The sequence below is a fragment of the Crocuta crocuta genome, unplaced genomic scaffold (assembly GCF_008692635.1).
Source record: "Crocuta crocuta isolate KB4526 unplaced genomic scaffold, BGI_CrCroc_1.0 scaffold116, whole genome shotgun sequence".
Taxonomy (NCBI): Eukaryota; Metazoa; Chordata; class Mammalia; order Carnivora; family Hyaenidae; genus Crocuta; species Crocuta crocuta.
Genome location: NW_027531562.1, coordinates 5,157,039 through 5,172,128, shown reverse-complemented (window position 1 = coordinate 5,172,128; position 15,090 = coordinate 5,157,039). Strand labels below are relative to the sequence as shown.

General features: G+C 44.3%; 1 protein-coding gene and 1 long non-coding RNA gene across 2 annotated transcripts in view; both read left to right on the top strand.

The window, feature by feature from the left end:
- The first annotated feature begins 9,283 nt into the window (after positions 1-9,283).
- FOXG1 (forkhead box G1) lies at positions 9,284-11,172 on the top strand. Its single transcript, XM_077772742.1, has one exon. It carries the CDS (start codon positions 9,345-9,347, stop codon positions 10,242-10,244), a length of 900 nt encoding a protein of 299 aa, XP_077628868.1. The 5' UTR covers positions 9,284-9,344; the 3' UTR covers positions 10,245-11,172.
- Positions 11,173-14,337: 3,165 nt separating this feature from the next.
- Positions 14,338-15,090, top strand: part of LOC144238820 (uncharacterized) — a 21,102-nt gene continuing 20,349 nt past the window's right edge. The window contains exons 1-2 of the long non-coding RNA XR_013337217.1: positions 14,338-14,423; positions 14,899-14,969. This is a non-coding gene — a long non-coding RNA (uncharacterized LOC144238820). The remainder of the gene's footprint in view (positions 14,424-14,898; positions 14,970-15,090) is intronic.

Here is a 15,090-nt window from a genome sequence, read left to right as displayed (position 1 = left end):
GAGAAGTCGGGGGGAAGAACCCCCGCGGTAAGCAACTGGCCGACAGAGGGATCCGGGCTGTTTTCTCTGAGAAAGCCCTAAAAAAGCCCTGGAATGTGGTGGCGTCGGCATCAGATGTTGCTCTAGGAGACCCGAATTCAGGCTGCTCTAGACGAATTTGGGATAAAAATGGATTATCCCTCCAGACCCAAATATTCCCTGACCTGCTTCCCAACTCGCTCTGGCGCTTTGCTGGGAGAGCCCCGCGCTGCCGGAGACTTGGCGCTTCCGTCAGTTGCACGGAGCAATTACTAAGAAAATATTGTGACGATGTTGCAGGGCGGAAGGGGATGTGAGGGGGTGCGGGAGGGGGGAGTCGGTTTGGAGAGCGATTTGCAAAGGAATATTAAGTTTGGTTCCCGAGGTCACCGCGGGAAAACGGGCTGGCGGTGGGTGAGCTGCAGGCCTCTTCCTCTAGGTGGCGGGTGTTGATTCGCAACAACAGCGAGGCGGGTGCTGACTCCAAACACAGGATTAAGCTTCTCGCTGGTTAAAAAAAATAATAATAATAGTAATAATATAGAGGTGTGGGGCTGTTTTTCCCCCGTTTGGATATTTATTTATTGTAGGGAAAAGTCATTGATTTTCCTAAGCAAACTGTGTTTCTCCTTCACTTGGTGGAAAATAAAAACTGTTTGAATAAATAAGTTATTTCTGAACATTTTGTTGTCAAAGTGTTAAATGTTCCCGTCATTTTTATTCAAACACTAACATGATTACAGCCAATTATATATTCACCAGTGTTCTTTATTTTAGAGTAATTGTACTTGTCACTAATAAAACAGTGGCATAATGGATCGCTACTGTTCTGGATTTTCAAGCAATTTTGTGTAATTTGATTGAATTATACATCTTATCTGCTACTTTTTTATTTTTATATTTGGGGATCCTATTTTCTGGAAAATTGCAGCTCTATGCTTGTTTTGTTGTTTCTCCAGTAACGTACACTTCGGTAACACTGATAAATAGAAAGAGTCCCTTTGAAATGTCAAAAATCAGCTGTTTCTTTCCCCACCCCTATCCCCACCCCCTCCCTGCACTTCAGCGCGGGGAAGACCTGGACCCCGGCTGCCTGGCAGTCTGAGCCAGTGGGTGCGCTAACCCGAACCGTCCAACGCCGAGACAAATTCCCCATTCGCCCCAAAGGCAGCCGTCTCCCTGCCTGGAGTCTTTGGGGGTTTTGTCTCTTTCCTGTAATGATACTGTTGGGTGTCTGGAGCTTTAAACATGCCGAGACAAGCCGACCATGGGTTCAGTTTATGTGGAATATGTATCAAGGGAACGAGTATGCACAGCACAGCCGAAAGATAAACTGTATATATTACTCCAATTACACAACCCCCAAATGTCCCCTCTACCCAACCGCCACCACCCGGCAACCCCGACCCAGCCGTAATTACGATTATCTATTTACTGGCCTCTGTTCTTCTTGGTTTCAGATACACCTAGCCGACTGGGATCAATAGTTTCTCCCTCCTTTTTAAAAAGACCATTTCAATTAAAAACAAAATACATTTAAAAGACACAAACATCCACCCCAGTGTTCACGTATCTGAACAAATCAAGAAATAAACGTGAGCGCAGGCAGACAGGACATGGGATTTTAAAAGACCATCTCTGCAACTGAAGGAGCAGAGAATGTGCAATTCTCCTGCCAGTAAATCCCTCCAGTTCCTAGGACACGACTCAAACGCCCCGCTAGGAGCTGCAGCTGCGAGATTGAGCCAAAGGCTCTGACAAGTGCCTTGTGTATGACCCAATATTTATCAATAACAACAACAACAAAATCAAGTGAAACCAAGGCTGGGGATTTTGAACTGCTTCTAAAGCCCTGGCGTGGATACGCACGTGGGCGAAAAACATCGCTGGAGATGAGTTGGCTCTATTTGTCTGCCCTGGGGAGCAATCTTGGGGCAAAATCCAGTGCTAATTGATCCCAACCAGCCACACTATCAGCTGAAAATGTTCAAGGAGACAAAGAACGAGGAGCGTGTGCTAAAGATACCCTAACCATTTTTTCAAGTAAATCGCGGTGTGTGATCGATTGCGTGAACATGCATATAAATAGGCAAAGGGAATTACTTCTAATTAATGAGAAAAATAACGTTTCATGTGTGACTCCTTTAAAACCTAGCGTCTCCCAGCCTTTGACTATTTGGTGGTCAGGCTTCCAACCTCCTGCGAGAAAACCTGCGGGCCCAGTTCAGTGTTCCGAGCTGGAGGGCAGACACTCAGCCCAATTAGGGGCCGTTTCTCTCCTCCTCTGGGCTGTTTACTCCAAGGCCAAAGGGTAGGCCGCTCGGGCGGCGATCCCAGCGCTGCGAGGGGTGTCGCCGGGGCCGCCGTGGCGGGAGTTGGGGCAGCTTCGGAGCGAGTCCTGCGCCGCTCGGCTCGTAGGCAGCGCGCGGCCGCCGCCTGCAGCTTCGCAGGCTGCTCTCCAAAGGGGCTTTTACTGCGTTTCCACGTCTTCGCGGCCTCATCTATCTTACCTAACAAGTTCATGCTNGGGGGGGGGGGGGGGAGAAAAAGAAAAAGAAAGAAAACCTCTTCGCCGTGGTGATCCACAGTCCACACACTCAGGAGCCAAACTTGCCTACCGGGCTTTTTTCATGAACATTATTACATTGGTCTCCTTCGTGCCTTAGGACAAACCCGGGAAGGAGGGAGATACTCAAACTGGTAAACAAGAATCTAGGATAGTTTGTAAAATAAAAGTGACCCCCCCCACCCCACCCTCACTACCTTTGTTGTAGATTCAGAAACGAGGGAGTCTGATGGTTTTGTTTTCCCGGTGCTAACGGAAACTTGTTCCTGACGCCATTCTGCGTCTAGCTTGCCCTTGGCCGCTCGTCTCCTCCCTACACGCGGCTTCTTCCGAAGGGCAGGGCAGAAATGGGGATATAACTGCCCTCCCCGACTGGGTTCAACATGCCGTACACGGAACTGCATATTCGAATGAACTTCGCCTACACGAACCCTAGTCTTTTAACTCGGAGCTGCGCTTTATACAATTAAGAAGCCTAAAACCAATAACTGGTCGCTCTTTTTTCCGCGTTCCCCGTAGCAGATGACCTCTTAGCCCAAAAATATTGATCTGTGTGTGTGCTTCCGGTGTGATGTGCAAACACGAGACATCTCGTCTGCAAAGGTAACTAACTGTAAGGGGGGAAAATCCGGAAATGAAACCTAAAAGCAGGTCCTCTGAGCCTGAGTGCGCTCGGCAGGCTGCAGCGACAAAGGAGCGCGGGGCAGGCGCGCGCGGGTGTGCGCGGGCAGGGGCGGCGCGCGGGCCCCGGGAGCCGGGACGGCGACGGTCTCCTCCGGCAACTGCCCGGGGTAATACGGCCTCAGGGGGGTGAGCGGGGGAGGAGGAAGATCCGGACCTTTTGGGAAACAGCGGCACCAATAGATTCTCCACGGCTGTGAGGAGGGGGAGGAGGAAGATCTTCGGGAACCGCAGTTTGAGAGTGAGAAGGAAGGTGGGTATGAGGTAGGCAGGAAGTCAAAACGGGCGCATTGGTTTGTCCATTTGGGGTTTTAGAAAGGGAGGTGATGTATTGGACTAGCAGAGTTTACTTTCTCCCGTTCGACATTCCCCAGGAGAAGAGGGACTTTGTGATGGGAAGATTCTCTGCGTGCCTCCTGGCCTGCCCACCCCAGCGCTTGCAGTTTGTTCTCTTCCCTCATTCCTTCACAGGCTGTTAGTAGGTACGAGTGTGTCTTCTCAAACACAACTCATCACTCTCCAATACGGACTTGGGGCTGTTCAGTGCTCTTCGTGTACCTTTGAGAGTTGACCACCTAAAAACCGCGACTAAGTGACACCGATCCATCTTTCCTCACAACCAGAGTATGGGGGGCCGTTTAGAAAGGTGCTTCAAAATAGAGGGGAGTGGACGCACCACATTCTCTGAAGACTCCTAAATACTTCCCAAAGTAGATTATTCAGGCTCCCACGGGAAATCAAACTGAAGCTCCAACTAATTAAGGAGAACAGTGACAGGATAGTTAGGAGTTCAGCATTTTGAGGCCTGTAAGTTCTTCTTTCAGCCTGATATATATTTATGAAGTCTTTCCTTTTCTCCCTCTTTCGGTGTCCCACTGATAGAAAATCCATTATCCTGTGTGTCTTTTGCCAAATCTCAATTCCTCCCTTTCCAGATAGACTCCAGAGTGAAGGTAAAGACCTCCATCATTCTTGTTTACCATCGCCTCTCCACCTCTTTGTCTTTCTCTTTAGCATTTCCTGACTCCTTTAAAGGATGAGCTGTGCCATTTCCTTGGACAACTAGGGGAGAAAAAGGACCTCTCAGAGGGTCTGCCCAAAAGGTGTGAGATAATTTTTCCCAATTGGATCAGGTCAAGAAATGGAACATGCCTGCTGCCCTCACACTATCAGAGACTCAACTCCTAAAAAGTGTCTACCCTCGACTTGAGCAGGCTGGCAAATAACGGGAAGCAAGGAAAGGGTAGTGGGCATTTTATATTTACGAAAAATGTGTAGAATACTTGAAAGGTTCAGAAAGACTTTCTAAAAGTCCTTCGACACTAGGGTGAGAATTTTTCATTGTCGAGCTCTGTGTCTCGCTCTCCACAGGGTAATATTAGGAAGGAGCTCCTCCCGACTGTATTTTGCCGCAGATGTCCCACAGTTTCTTTGGATGAGTATGTACTTGCCTTCAGAGAGTTTGGGACCTCTGACAGCATCACAAAAACCTGCCTGGGGAGTCTCCGGGGTCTCTATTCAGGCCTTCTTCTCCTTCTTCCTTTACCTTGGATGTTCTCTCTTCTAAAGCTTTGATAACTTCTACCAGTTTAACATTTCGACTCTCAAATATGAGGCTCTCCCATAGTCTTTTTTTTTTTCTCGAGGTTCTCAAGCAAAATTGCCTGTGCCACAATGTTATGATGGAAGGATGCTGAAATGACAGGCCTAGTAGACGCTTGTCTTAATCATCGGCTTCTTAATTTAGTTTTACTGCGGGGTCTGTGTGTGCGCGCGTGCGCGCGCACACAACNCGGGGATATTGGGGGTGCGCGCGTGCGTGCTGACAGCAGCGGCTTGACAACCTGCAGCTCCCTAATGAGTGACGAGGCAGGGCTGCTGCAGAAAAGTAACACTTCCCTGGTGTGAAGACCTCTTACTGAGAAGTTTAGTTCACTACTGTTCTCGCAAACCTAATCGTGTAACCTGTAACCAAAACCCACAGAACAAAGATACAACACGCTAAAGAGTAACTTATAATCACTAAATGTTAGCACCATTACCTGCTGTTAGGAAGCGATTGCAGACCTCGCTCGTCAGTCTCTGGAAATACCTGGATGCCTCTGTATGAGTTCCACTTGTTCCCAAACGTCCCGGGGTCAGGGACTCCCAGTGCATCTGCAGGAAGAGAGCTTTGGCCAGAGCCTGGTGCCACTCCAAGGACACTCTGTCCAGGGAGCCAAAAGCAAAGTGGATTTTAGGTAAAAATGACCCATCCTCCTTTACCAGCAGATACCAAGGGGGGAAAGAAAGAGAAGTGAAAAAGCCGACAGAAAGCAGGGGGGAAAGGCCTTAAAGAAGACTTAATGTAACACCGCCAAATGGAAAAACTAAATGTGCTGCTCCCTACTCAGATGCGATAGGCTGTGGCGCCTTGGTTATTAATTAAAACTAGAGATGAAATCATCGAATTCATTTCCCAAGCAATTCTCCTGTTGGGACTGCTCACTCTTTATGAGGCCTGTCCTCTTTTCGGGGAACGTGGTGAGGTAGGGACTGCAGACAGAGAAAGTGAGATATTTACTCTATATATACCAGAAAATTGCATTTGCTCTAACTTCTGCTTTGATTCATCAACAGAGTACATTTCTAGATGTTTGTGTGTGAGAGATCAAGATTAAGCTAATATGAGAAACTAGTAGAATGTTACACAATTTGTTTTAGATCTCAGACCACTGGATGCCCTCTGTCTTCTGAAAGTGATCATAGAGACTGAGGTGGAAATACAGAATTGGGGCTTCACGTGTTTAGGACTAAGGTCCTGAGATGGACATGGGCAGTCCTTCAAATCCATTTTGCACCCAGATTGACCAGTAGGCTTTACAAAGCTCCATCCAGGGACTTTCAACTTGCACAATGCTCTGCCCAAGAACCCCCTCCCCCTCCATTTCATCTAGTAGCAGTTCTAAAAAGAAGCCATTGCTGAGATAAATGTGGGCTGCTGAGTAAATAGTGCATATTTTGTTGAGCAAGCCTACCCCCACACCTATATATATGTATACACACACATACAGTACTCTATGTCACCATAAAGTCCAATTAAAATTATTAAAATGATAATAAAATCAGCTCTCCCCAAATTGGAAATGACCTCTGTCATTAGGGAGAATAGATCTCTAGAGTGATTATATTAAACTGTAATCTATTCCTATACAAATACCCTATTTTGAAACTTGCATCGGTGCAATCCTTAAAATAATATAACACATTCTTAATTTGCATGCAAAATATTTTCCCAGTCAATATCAGCTCCTGGCACATAAAACCAGATTATTACAGCTCTCATTAGCAGACCCCAGTTTTTGCTTTTTGAAAGTAAACAAAAGAAAAACTTATTTTCACCTGCTAAATTTTTATGCAAGATTACAAAACAATGCACACTCAGCTTTGACCTAAGAAACACCTTAAAACATTAAAAATTCATCAGTCAGTGCTGGTGTTGTATTCAAGGAATGCTCCTCCAGTTTGCTGCTGAGCTCAGATTTGAATAAAATGTCCAATGTTAACAAACAATACCCACGTTTGGCACTTTGTGTATTAAATTGATCAAACAGATTTTAGGAGGCACAATGCACAATTTGTACAGACCTGATTGAGTTAATATAATATCAGCAAATTTTACATCGAAATGATTCTGTTTCTTTTCTTTGTGTTTAAAACCAGCACAGATTACAAATTTTAATGATCTGAAAATGTTTGGTATACAAAATCATGCTTATTTCAGTATTAGCAAAAACACAAGAAATTTTTCAACACAAACACCCAGCTGTGTCTATTTTAAAAGCAGTTCAATGACAGCTTGCACTTATGAGCATGCAATCAGCTAATTTCGCTTTTTTTTCTTCTGTGTTAATCAACACTTTCCTTCCTGCATATCAGAGTACAAATAGTATAGTTACTCCACATCAGTAAATGTTTACGTAACCTGTCCTTTCCCAAGAATCCGGTTACACCGAATCATTTCACGCTAGACCGACTACGAAAACGTACCGGGCCGTCCACCTCAGAGGGAGCCCTTGTGTGCCATTATAAGTGGGGATGAGAAGGGGGGTTGTGAGGGGAGAAACGGGGAGGAGTAGGTGGAGGAATGGAGTGAGGGAGAGGACTAGATGGAGGAGAAGGGGGGGGTGCGAGCTGGAGGAGGGAGGAAGGGGGGAGGAGGGAGGAAAGTGAGTTGAGGAAAAGTAGGAAAAACAGGCCTGAGGAGGGAAGAGAAAGGGGGAAAGCAGGCAGAAAGAGGAAGGCTCACAGCTCTCCAGCCGGTCCACAAAGCCCATTAGCTCACCCGGCTCTGTAAGAAACTGGAGCTTAGAAGTCAGTGTTTGGGGCCATGCCTCTACCAACATTGATAGCTGGGACCCTTGAACTTCCCCACATGTAAATATAGCTTCAGTAAGGAGATATGTAAAAATGGGGGTGGGATCCATACACTAGGATGGGTAGATGAGGTTAGTCCCATGTTCAAGGTTTCTTTTTGGTGTTCATAATCGGTATTTTAAAATCACTGGCTATTTCTAATGGTCTGTTCTTCTCTTGAGTTTATTCTTTCTTTCTCGGGATTTCAAGGTGGCGAGTGGGGTAGGGAGGGTGGGATAACCCCCTTTTAACCTGAGTATTCTTGTTTCCATCAATCGCATTCTTCGTATTAGAACTGAACTTTAACATCACACACAGGCGTCGCTTTTTCTTCCTTTTCTTAAATCCTCCATCTGCCAGACAGTTTGAGAGTTTATCAAAGTGAGTAAATGTTTATGTTTTATGATTATTTATTTTACAGAGGAGGGGGAGAGTGCCTCTCATTTATGCTTCTCCTCCACCTCCCTCTTCTCTAGGGCTACATCCTCCGTAAAATGTGGTATGTTTCGTACCCATGTGGGATGAAACAGCCTTTGATCAGTGTGCTCCGCACCAAATTCCAATCCCTGGGAAATGCTGGGCCTTAGCCCTGCCCCTGGCCACGGGATCCTTTTAAAGCCCCCGAATCACAATCTCCCCACTCACTTCAGCCCTCAACCGAACCTTCCCAGGTCTAAAGCCCAAGAAGCTGGGATTGTGGGACCCACGCACCCGAGGCTTCCAGTTGCCTTCCATCTGCATTCAGGGTGGGAAAGGGCTGGCTTTAGCATGCGGTTAATTCAGCATTAAGGCCCGCACAAATCAAAAGCATTTGAGAAACGGAAAGAAAAAAAGCAAAGAGGGGAGTGAAAACAGGAAGGCTTTAAAAAAAAAAAAAAAGGAAAGAAATAGCCGCCCACCCTTATTTCCCCCGTCCAATGTCAACAAGCAAAATGAAACATTTCCAGGGTGATCGCTCGCGGCTACTCGCTTCCAATTCGGATTAGAAGCTGAGGAGACGCTGTAGCGGCGGCGAGGAGGAAACGACACCGAGTCAGTCACCCGGCGTGTGAGCGACGATCTGGAGCAGGAGAGAAGGGGAAGGAAGAGGCACATAGACATAGCATGTGTTACCTGGTTTATTTCGAGATTGTTTGGTATNCGCTCGCCAGCCCACTTCCTCCTCCTCAGCCCTCCGTTTCCAAACCTCCTCCAGACCCTCCTCCCCCAAGGTGTAGGGCACCCCACCCCCTCCCCACGCCAGGGGTGGGCCTTCCCTCCCCAGCCACGCAAAGCCTCGCTGCAGTGTTACCTACAAGGGGCACAGTTTTCCTACGGGCTCAGAAATGCCAGAGCCGGGCCTGCAGGGCCGGCTGGGGAAAGTGGCGCCTTGCCTCTTCCTCCTCCATTTCCTGCCCTCTCCTGGCATCCTCGCCCCGCACTCCCACTCTCCCCTCCACCACCGCTGCCGCCGCCGCCGCCCCCCGCTTTTAAAAATAACCGTGAATACAAACTTTAATCAATAACGACCCATATTGACCCTCCAACGAAAATGACCCAATACAGTGGGAAGGCAGCCGGAAACGGGAGCTATTTGCCCTAAGACGGGGGGATTCGGTTNGGCAAGGACGGGGAGGGGGGCAAGGAGGGCGAGAAGAAGAACGGCAAGTACGAGAAGCCGCCGTTCAGCTACAACGCGCTCATCATGATGGCCATCCGGCAGAGCCCGGAGAAGCGGCTCACGCTCAACGGCATCTACGAGTTCATCATGAAGAACTTCCCCTACTACCGCGAGAACAAGCAGGGCTGGCAGAACTCCATCCGCCACAACCTGTCCCTCAACAAGTGCTTCGTGAAGGTGCCCCGCCACTACGACGACCCGGGCAAGGGCAACTACTGGATGCTGGACCCGTCGAGCGACGACGTGTTCATCGGCGGCACCACGGGCAAGCTGCGGCGCCGCTCCACCACGTCGCGGGCCAAGCTGGCCTTCAAGCGCGGGGCGCGCCTCACCTCCACCGGCCTCACCTTCATGGACCGCGCCGGCTCCCTCTACTGGCCCATGTCGCCCTTCCTGTCCCTGCACCACCCCCGCGCCAGCAGCACTTTGAGCTACAACGGCACCACGTCGGCCTACCCCAGCCACCCCATGCCCTACAGCTCCGTGTTGACTCAGAACTCGCTGGGCAACAACCACTCCTTCTCCACGGCCAACGGCCTGAGCGTGGACCGGCTGGTCAACGGGGAGATCCCGTACGCCACGCACCACCTCACGGCCGCCGCGCTCGCCGCCTCGGTGCCCTGCGGCCTGTCGGTGCCCTGCTCCGGGACCTACTCCCTCAACCCTTGCTCCGTCAACCTGCTCGCGGGCCAGACCAGTTACTTTTTCCCCCACGTCCCGCACCCGTCAATGACTTCGCAGAGCAGCACGTCCATGAGCGCCCGGGCCGCGTCATCCTCCACGTCTCCGCAGGCCCCCTCGACCCTGCCCTGTGAGTCTTTAAGACCCTCTTTGCCAAGTTTCACGACGGGACTGTCCGGGGGACTGTCTGATTATTTCACACATCAAAATCAGGGGTCTTCTTCCAACCCTTTAATACATTAACATCCCTGGGACCAGACTGTAAGTGAACGTTTTACACACATTTGCATTGTAAATGATAATTAAAAAATAAGTCCAGGTATTTTTTATTAAGCCCCCCCCCCCATTTCTGTACGTTTGTTCAGTCTTTAGGATTGTTTATTATTCTAACAAGGTGTGGAGTGTCAGCGAGGTGCAATGTGGGGAGAATACATTGTAGAATATAAGGTTTGGAAGTCAAAATTATAGTAGAATGTGTATCTAAATAGTGACTGCTTTGCCATTTCATTCAAACCTGACAAGTCTATCTCTAAGGGCCGCCAGATTTCCATGTGTGCAGTATTATAAGTTATCATGGATCTTTATGGTGGACGCAGACCTTGAGAACAACCTAAATTATGGGGAGAGTTTTAAAATGTTAAACTGTAATTTGTATTTAAGAAGCATTCGTAGTAAAGGTGCCCAAGAAATTATTTTGGCCATTTATTGTTTTGTCCTTTTCTTTACAAAACTGTTTTTTTTTCTTTTGTTTACTTTTAGACCAAAGATTGGGTTCTAAAATGCACTTGGTATGCTAAGTATTAAAAAAGAAAAAAAAAAAAACAAAAAAAGGAAAGTTGTTTCAGTTGGCAGCACTGCCCATTCAAATGAATCGGAAGGGGACAAAATTAATGATTGCCTTCAGTTTGTGTTGTGTATATTTTGATGTATGTGGTCACTAACAGGTCACTTTTATTTTTTCTAAATGTAGTGAAATGTTAATACCTATTGTACTTATAGGTAAAACCTTGCAAATATGTAACCTGTGTTGCGCAAATGCCGCATCAATTTGAGTGATTGTTAATGTTGTCTTAAAATTTCTTGATTGTGATACTGTGGTCATATGCCCGTGTTTGTCACTTACAAAAATGTTTACTATGAACACACAGAAATAAAAAATAGGCTAAATTCATATATATCTTGATACTTTTGTCTCTTTTATTAAGTAGAGCTAATTTTTAAAAAGACCATTAAAGTTCTAGGGAATTCAAAAGGCTTTTTCAGCCAACTAAAATTTGACTGCTCCTTTCATTTGAACTAAGACTTTAAAAATGAAAATAGTATTTTTTTTCCCATTGTGGAATCAAATTTTACAAGGAGCAGGCCTATTTAATAAACACTAGCTTTAAAGAAAGCATAGGCTTGTCAGCTGGTATCTTTAAGTTTCTGTAGATATACAGCAAAAAACAAAAGAAAACAAAACCAATAATTTAATTTTATGTGCATAGCTATTTACCTTGTGTTTATTTTCAAATCAGTTGATAGAATGCTTTTTATATATTTGTTTCAGGTATCTTGTTTATAGCATTTGGCAAATTATAAATAAATATATGTATATGGTTAGATAGAAGTAAATATAATGCACACATATGTAATATATATATAGACACACAGAGCCCTTCAGTTCAGGTACAATTTGCGCTATGAATGCTGCAAATATTTTTGTTTAAATATTTGTATTTATACTTTCTAAGTCAGCATTTATTTTTGTGGCTGTTTACCCACAATGAAAGAGTTCTAATAAAGATGTGCTGAAGTTGCAATATAGATTTGCTGAAGTGATCACCTGTTGTAATGACTTGCAAATCAATGTTTATATTTTTAATTATAACAACTTAAAATTCTAGATGTTCAGAAGAAATCAAATGCCTCTCTCTCCTTTCCTTTCATTTTTACAACATAGAGGTATTTATTTGATTCCCTTTTCAATATGTCTGTATAATTTAATCTAGAGATCTGTTCCTTTTGCTTACAGTCATGATTCTGTTTTAATTTACAATATACATATGCATGTATATATGCATATATACCAATCTGAAACAAAAGTGAAAACATTTTTTAATTGTTTCAGTATCCCAATTGCTATGACTCCAGAAAATAATTAGAAAACCTAAGTAAAAGATTTAGTAACTAATTGGATCCTGTGGAGAGTCTATGGAGGACAAGTTGTTCATTTGTTACAATTGTATAGTCTGAAATGTGTTCTGCAGTAATGCAATAAGCTGGCTACTTCTTACAATGGGCCCAATGAAAAATAATCTGTCCCCAAGATGTTATCGGCAAACACTTAGAGAGTTGCTCAGGTAAAAAAGAAAAAAAAAAAAAGCCTAAGAGAGAAGCAAGCTGCCTCAAATAGATTGAAATAGAAATGCAGAATAGTTAATATTAGTGCATAGGAATGGGTGGGTTGTGGAAGGGAGAGACAGGGAGAGAAAAAGAGAAGAAAGGGAAAGAGGATCTTTGGGGGGGGGGCATCTCCCACTACCAAAAAGAAAGAGACAGAGAGAAATGCTATCTAAGAAAAAAAGATAAAGTCCAGGAAAATTAAAAGAGCTGGAACCAAATATACACAAATGGGAAATCGACTAAAATAGACCAAGACAGCTAGTTTAATTATCTCCTTAAAGCAGACTGGACATGATTTTATCTTCTTAATGTGAGAGCAGTTTCACCAGAGGTCCAACTTTCTTGAAATGTAACCGTTCTTCAGAATGAAGCATGAAAGAAATTTCCACAAATAAATTGTTTTAGAAACCAAATTTATGACTGATATTAAAAATAGTAGTAGAGTCCAAATGAATGAGGTTAGGCAAGGGAAATCCCCATTACATATTTGTGGGAACCAAAACAGCTCAAAGAAAAGCATGTGTTTAGACTGAAAAAGGTGATGATGTATTGTTTGCTTTTACCGTGGATTTTATTTGTGGAATGAGAATGTACTGGCACAGAAGAAATAGTCTTTTGCCTATCAAAAGTTAAAAAGAAAGTTGAATTCTTCCAGTGAGGCAAAGGGACATAGACATGAAAGAGTTGTTCCACCAGTTTGGGGTGGTTTTTTTTTTTCTTTTCTGGCCATATTAAATAGTATACTTATTTGTGATAAATGTTCATTTGCATGATTGAGAAATAGAATTTCAGTGGCAAACTTTTTATTTTGAGGTCAAGCATAAAATTGACTTCTTTGAACTCATAGGAGCTAGGGACCAGAGTGGAAGTTCTATTTGGATACATCTCTAAGTTACATATATAATGGATCTGACTAGAAGTAAGAATAGCTTGTTGAATACGCATACAAAATAGGGAGGGGGATATTCAGAGAGAGAAATTTGTGAAGGCCTCCTGAAGCCCAGTATGAACATTTCATTTATCTCAGTCTGTCCTATCATCTCTCAAGTTATCTTTTACAAAAGCATACAGTATTCTAGCATGCCATTTAATACATTTTTTTTTGCAACAAATTGGTTGTAACACTGTGTTGATGTTTGTTGTCACCAACCTTTACCAGTTAAGATTAGCATATGCCAAAAAAACACTTCAAAACTTTTTGAAGCTTTTCTTTAATACTTATAATTATTCTTAATGAGATGGAGGTTGCTCTTTTTGAGATTTTGGAACTGAAAATGATCATAACTTAAAACTCAAATTCCCAAATTGCAGTGTGTCTCCAAGTTTTAAGTATTTTGCTTGAATTCATCTGGTATAAAGTTAATACAAATCATTGATATATAAAACATTAAGAAAATGATTTAAACTAGAGCAAGGAGAGAATTCTTCCAAATATGTTTCTTCAGCTTGTTACAAAATTGGAAATCAAGTGAACATGAAGTGCAGAACTAACAAGATTCAATACAAGTATCTTTATAGCCATGGAAGATTTTACGTGGTTTATATGACTTGCATAAAGTCAAGTGTAGAGAGACAAAAAGAAAATGAGCCATGTAGTGTATTCGTATAATTGTATATATTTAAGTTGGTGGATATTTCGCCCAAATAGGTGGGTAAATCGAATATATATTTAGAGCTCTAAATATATGAATGTGGTTTTTAAAAAGTGTGTTTCCTGCAACATTGTTGAGGAATTTGCTTGTGTTGAAGTAATTTTGCTTTTGAGAAATTAATTTTATAAATAGCCGAAGTGGCTACTTGCGTTTGGAACTAAGTGCCTGTTGGAGAAATAGGCTAACAAAGGGTGAAGGTGAAGATCATTAGAGGTTTTAGAGCTGGCTGAGACGGGTTGCTGGGGTTGTATAACTGTGCCTAGAGGGCGGGGTTCCTGTACATTCCTACTTTACCAGATAACCTGCCCCCGACACCACTGCCGCTTCTGCCAGACAGATGGAACTCTCCAACGTGAAAATCTGTGCAGCCATTCCAACAAGCAGGGTAGGTGAAACTTCAATTAAAATTCTCCCCCTTTTTTTTTTTTCTACTTGAAGCCAATTGAGGCCAGATCCTGGAGATATGGAAAGAATAGGGGTCATCTAGATTTTCCTTTAGCGCGTACACACGTCTGCATTCTTCCTAAGAACTACCTACCTGTAAGAGTTCAAAGGCTCTTTCATTCTAGATTTTTTTTTTCTTTTTCGTGTTTTTCTTTTACGTGTTCTCATTCCAATCATCCCCCCTTTCTCTACCCTCCCTCTAGGGCCTCCCCCCCCCCAACCACTAGCAGTTAAAATAATCCACCTCTTAGTTTTTGGCCCCCAAACCGACCTTTTTCCCACTCTAGCGGTCAGTTCGCCCAGAGCTTGTCCTGAGGATGTAGGCCAAGGTTGCTCCGGGGAATATATGATGTTGTGCTGTGTGTGAGTCTCTTTTCTCCCTTCCGATTTCTATTTTTTTTCCCACTTAACCTAAGACTGCCTGGTGTTGGCCGAAGGATGCTGAAGAAAGAGATGTAAGGACTGGGACACTCTTACCCCAAGATTGGTAAGTGCAAGTGCTTTTCGGAGGGAGGAGAGCTTTGCCAGATTGCTTTTGACAAACGCTTAAACCGCGACTTTGAGGTCTGGGGCTAAAATGCTCCTCCTTTTTTTTTTTTTTTTTTTTA